Source organism: Buceros rhinoceros, unplaced genomic scaffold (genome assembly GCF_000710305.1).
Source record: "Buceros rhinoceros silvestris isolate BGI_N320 unplaced genomic scaffold, ASM71030v1 scaffold6085, whole genome shotgun sequence".
NCBI classification, from domain to species: Eukaryota; Metazoa; Chordata; class Aves; order Bucerotiformes; family Bucerotidae; genus Buceros; species Buceros rhinoceros.
In genome coordinates this window covers 19,286-24,476 of record NW_010414479.1, presented here as the reverse complement: position 1 = coordinate 24,476, position 5,191 = coordinate 19,286, and the positions used below count along the sequence as shown (strand labels likewise).

General features: G+C 48.9%; 1 protein-coding gene across 1 annotated transcript in view; it reads right to left on the bottom strand.

Moving 5' to 3' along the window:
• Positions 1–208: 208 nt before the first annotated feature.
• Positions 209–5,191, bottom strand: part of LOC104494290 (amiloride-sensitive sodium channel subunit alpha-like) — an 8,519-nt gene continuing 3,536 nt past the window's right edge. The window contains exons 4-12 of the mRNA XM_010137100.1: positions 5,001–5,104; positions 4,449–4,612; positions 4,096–4,194; positions 3,360–3,477; positions 2,749–2,827; positions 2,010–2,091; positions 1,235–1,264; positions 845–916; positions 209–619 (exon numbers count right to left, since the gene is read on the bottom strand). Coding sequence (XP_010135402.1) covers positions 209–619; positions 845–916; positions 1,235–1,264; positions 2,010–2,091; positions 2,749–2,827; positions 3,360–3,477; positions 4,096–4,194; positions 4,449–4,612; positions 5,001–5,104 — 1,159 coding nt within the window. The remainder of the gene's footprint in view (positions 620–844; positions 917–1,234; positions 1,265–2,009; positions 2,092–2,748; positions 2,828–3,359; positions 3,478–4,095; positions 4,195–4,448; positions 4,613–5,000; positions 5,105–5,191) is intronic.

Genomic DNA, 5,191 nt, shown 5'->3' with positions numbered 1-5,191 from the left:
CAGCAGGAACAAAAGGGCGTCACAGGATGCCTGAACCCGTGACACGCGCGGTTTCATGACCTCAGAGGAGGGCTGCCAGGCTCAGCAGCGCGGTGTTTAGCTGCTCACCCATCGGGGATCCAGAACGGTTCTGTCTCCGACCCTTCTGACAGCCCCTCAGCACTAGGGGCGTTTCAAGCCTCCCACGACTCTGCACAGGACCGTGTCCTTAGCTATTCCGTTCCCCTTCCACAGAGCTGTCCTTCGTGTGTCTAAACCCATTCAGCACCACATCTGGGCACAGCTCTGGCACTTCCAGCTTGCTGGAGCGCGGGTGGAGATGCAGGACACTGCTGTCCACGGCAATAGTCACTCCAGAACGTTGAGCGTGAGCAGAACTATCGCCTTTTCCAGCTTCTTCTTGCACAACTCGGTAGTTTTCTAGGGTCAGGCTCACGCTGGGAACAGTAGGAGTGCGAGCTACTTTCAACGTCTTCTTTGCCCTGAACCTCTGGTAGCAGAAGAGGAGAGACAAGACCAGCGTGTCTATAAGCAGCTCAAACATTTCAACTACAGACAGCACGGAGGATCCGAACCAGAGGCTCCACTGGCTCCCCATGCTGGACAGCAGCAGGTTCTCCTGTGGAAAGAATCAAAGGGTTGTGTTGATCAAACACAGCCGAGCTCTGCCAACGTGACAGGTCTCGTTTTGTGTCACTGTTGAAAATGTGACATTTTCAAGTGTCCTCCTTAAGAAGAATAATCCCATCCCATCCTGGGGGCTGCAAATAATCCTCCAACCATACACAGGGCTATGACAGGTAGTCACAGGGCTATGACATGGAGCTGATGTAGTGCAACCTACTGTGAGTAAAGGAGACTCGTTCACAGCCTGGTAGTTCAGTTGCTGGTAGAAGATAGTCACCTTGGCAATGTCCTTCCTGCATTGGAGAAAGGGAGCAGTTAGCAACGGTGGGGTGGCCACGCGTCATTCTCCTGCTGGCATTCTGGGCTCCTGTTACATGGTGAGTACCAGGCAACAGCCTTCACCGCCCCCTCAAGCTTCCCTCCTGAGGGTCTTTAACAAGAGCGTGGAAACAGGTTACAGAAGTGACTGTCTTACAGCGTTGTGAGGGAAATTTTTGGGGTGACCTTTACATTTATCTCTTGTCCTCCCTTTCCAGTCTAACACCTACAAACTCTGCAAGATGACGAGTTAATCCACCGTTTTACAGGAGCTCCTTCCCGCAGCGACTGACCTGTGGCTGGTAGAGTTATATCCGTTCTGATGCCGCAGAGCTTGGCGGACCCAGTCCTGCGGCAGAGTACAAGTACGTTACCGGCAATCCTGACTCCCGAGGTTTTGCATGTTTAATATTTTGTAAATGTAGATTTCATAAGCAATACAACGGCTGTTGCAAACAATAAAAAAGGATGTAACTGGCTGGCTTATAACAGACAGTGACAGCCTTCGAGTGTAGCTATAGAAGAGCAAGGAATTACACGGGGATATTTTAGGTGTGCAGGGTATTCTGGTTCCCAAATTCTGCCTTTAATGGCAAGCCCACCGAGTAATCTCCTCTTTTAAAAAGCAGTGGCTGTTTCACATGAAGTCATTACCTGGTGGTACAGCCCGAATGCCCATTACCAGCCGAACACGAGGCACGGCAAGAGGTCACCGACTGACTCACCGTTCCCACTGCAGCCCGGCAGCACCTCACAAACAGTCATCAGTGAGTTGCTACACCACAACACCCACTGGAAACAGAAAGTTAACACCGCTTTGTAGGTGGGGACTCAGCAGTGAGGTGAGTTGCTTAAGGTCACGAGGGAGTTTGGATTAGAACTGGAGCTGACTGCACCTCTCCAGCACCTTCGTCTGGCGTCTTAACTACAGGGTCATCCCCTAGGGCCCAGGTTTTGGACCAGTTTGCTTTATTTGCCACTTGGCTTGCTGCTGCCTGAGTCATTGTTTTCACCCTTAACGTGCATGTTCCAACAGCCACAGTAAAGACAGCATCCCCTCAAACCCAGCAGCTGTCTGTATGGACTACCTGAGACTTCACCGATGGCCATTTGGCTGTCCCAGCAGACACCTTGTACAGGGATTCCCTGGCGAGACAGAAACACAGACTGACATCACTATGACTCTTGGCATTTAAAAGTGAACACACGAGGAGTTTAACAGTGCTAATTGCCCAAGGCAGAACCCTCTGGGGGCAGGCCTTGAGAATCTTGGAAGAAGCTTTGTAAATCAGCGTAGAAAATAAACCCAGAGGTTGCCTGAAAAATGTTCAGGGCAGGAGGAAAACCAGAACGGTTTCAAAACCCTGACAACTTTCCTTTGATGCATTTAAAACCAAAATATTTTAGATTCTACTTTCAAATTATGTATTTCCATTTGGAAATTGACCTACACTAAAAAAGGTGACCCAAGAAAAGTAATATAGACTGAAAAATGACAAAGACAGTTTGGTTTGGGCTTAGTAAAACATTTTTGTGCGATTAAACAATTTCCCCTCTCTGCTGTCACACATACTCAAAGTTCTTGTTTATTTTGTTGGGTGCTCTCATCTTTTTTCTTTCTCAGCATTGGGGTTCAAACATCAAACTGAAATCTCTGGTTCAGAAAATGCCAGAATTCAGTCATCCAGTTGGTCCACAAATCTCTGACTAAGTTGCCTACTGGTGTGATTTCCCTCTGCAAGCTGTTTTTTTTTTTATTTATTATTTAATTTTATTTTTCTTTTCTCTACTTTTGGGACCTACCGGCAAGGCTTGGGGCACTGGTCAAAACAATTCAGGTGATGGTTTCTGAGCCTCTTGTACAGCTGGTAAAAGCAGTGACCTGGTGAAAGAAATGGGAGGAACACAGTCAGACACTTCCTCGGGGGAGGGAAGGCTACCAACACCTCTGCCCTCCCCTGGCCTTCCCAGAGCCCTCTCCTGGATGAGAGATGCTCCCTTGGGAATGGTTCCAGGTGGCCAAGCTAATCCCCTGTGTGCACTGCAGGTGCCTTCCCAGTAAGGACCTGCTGAGGATAGGCCAGCAGAAAACCCAGAGAAGTTATTCTGAGCTTTGTCTTACACCAGCACAGCCACCAATACTGGTAACATGAAGGATGCTGACCCGATTAATGTCCTTAATAGAGGGATGCTTGATAGCATCAAGATTTTTTATGGGCTAACTTGATATCCCATCAATACACAGAAGGTGCGACCTGGCTGGGTTCAGCGATGCGAGGAAACAGCCTCAGCAGGGAAGAAGCACCAAGTGAAAGGGCAGAGGTCTAAGGAGTCTAAGGTTCAAGGAGTCCCCTGAGCAGCCACTGTTAGGAAGGTGCTCCCCTCCGACAAGGACAGCAGCCTCCTGCTCTTACCCCACGCAGGCTGCTTGTTGTAGTCGCAGTACTCGGCACCAGGAGGCAGCGGGTAGTAGTAGTAGCCACAGCCACATTTCTTAACCATTATGTGCTGAAAGCAGGAGTGCAAACAGGCCTGGAAAATAAAGAAGTGCCCAAGATTGGAGAAGCCAGAAATTCTCAAATGCCTGAATCTTCAGTCAGTAGCATGCGGCTGCTAGGAGACAACATACAGATGTTGTTACTGCAAAAAGACACCAGCCGTTGCTAGAGCATGATGGTGCAAAAGGTTTTCACCTTTTATTCCTTGTTTTCACCTCTGAAAATAGTATTGAACTCAGTGAGATAGAATTTTCCCCCGCTTCATTTTTCATTATGCCAGTAACATCCACCTCAGTTAAACAGCCCAAACATCTACAGCCAGGAGCAACTACTTGCACAAATAATGACCTGATGGCCCAAGAATGTCCTACTGGAGGAGTCCGTCTGCCTTGGCTGGCTCATTGACCTCTCGTATGTTACAGGGAGGGAAGAGCCCCAGTGTCTGGGACTGAGTATCCCCGACTCGGTGAAATACATTCCAAGTTACAACACCCTGTTCAAGAGCTTCTTTTCAGAGGGGCACAAATCTCTCTGCTCTCTCCAGCAATGCCCCTGGTGATTTGTAAAAGCCCTCTGCAGAGTGAGGTAGGACTGCTTTGCTATTCATCCGCTCCGAATACACTGGGGCCTCGGCCAGCCGCTCTGACGATACCTGCAGGGTGTAGGAGTTGTTGTACAGGAGTTTAACGTTCACATCACCGCCGTTAGTCGTGCATTTCCCATAATTGCCACCCAGGCGATTCACCTCATCCTGCGGACACAGAGAAGAGCCCTGAATGATTAGGAGCTTTAACCAGGCCCCAGGGTATTGAGAACCAAATGGCCACTTGAGCACTCGAAATAGTTTTTCACCCAGGGGAACCAGAGCAGTGACGAGAGAAAGGGCCAAGAAGCGAACACCAGGGTCCCAGCAGTCCGTTGCACGGGTCAGTCACAGTGTTCAGCTCCTCATGACTTTCTGCAATCAGAAGGAAAAGAAACAACGCTCCTGAGCTGGTGGCTAACCTGCTGAATGCCTATGGTGGTCGCGATGCCTGGCCTGATGTCAAAGCCTTCATGCTCGAGGAACGGTGTCTGGTTGTGGTTGTGTATCATCACTTTCACACCTGCTACTGTAGACAGGAGGGGGATGTGATCCTTCTGCTCTGCTCTCAGGATGAGGGAAAGTCCTGCAAACCGAAGCAGAGGGAAGCATAGAACCACGTACTCTGGAACACCACTGCACCTTGAACTCTCAACACTGATCGGATTGCTGTTGTAGACCACAGAAGAGCCATTCTTTTCCCTTACAGGTCTGGTGAGCAGTCAGGAGGCAACTGCACCAGCCTGTTCCAAAACGGTAATAATACTCTGCTTGCAAACCCCGGTCACATTCTGCTAGCTATAGATTAAGGTATGGTGGATATGGCCAGCTCACACGCCTGGCTAGTGAAGCGAGCAAATACATAATTTGTGCCTCAGACTAGAAGAAGGGGCTGTGTGTAGAGAAGACATTTAATCCATAGACAAAGTATATTAACTTCGGCTCTTCTTCCCACCCTTTGCCAAGTAACATACCGTAAGGAATTCCTGGTTTTGTAGCTGTCCAAAACGGGTCTGTTCCCTTGCTGTTAAAAGTGTAGCAGCTTCCAAAGACCGGGTGGTGAAAGTGAACATAGTCACTGAAATCAAGAGAGATTTTGAGAGGTTTTAATAATGAGCGAAGCGATACCTTCACCTCTGTGTATCTTGTGTGTGGTGTACATACA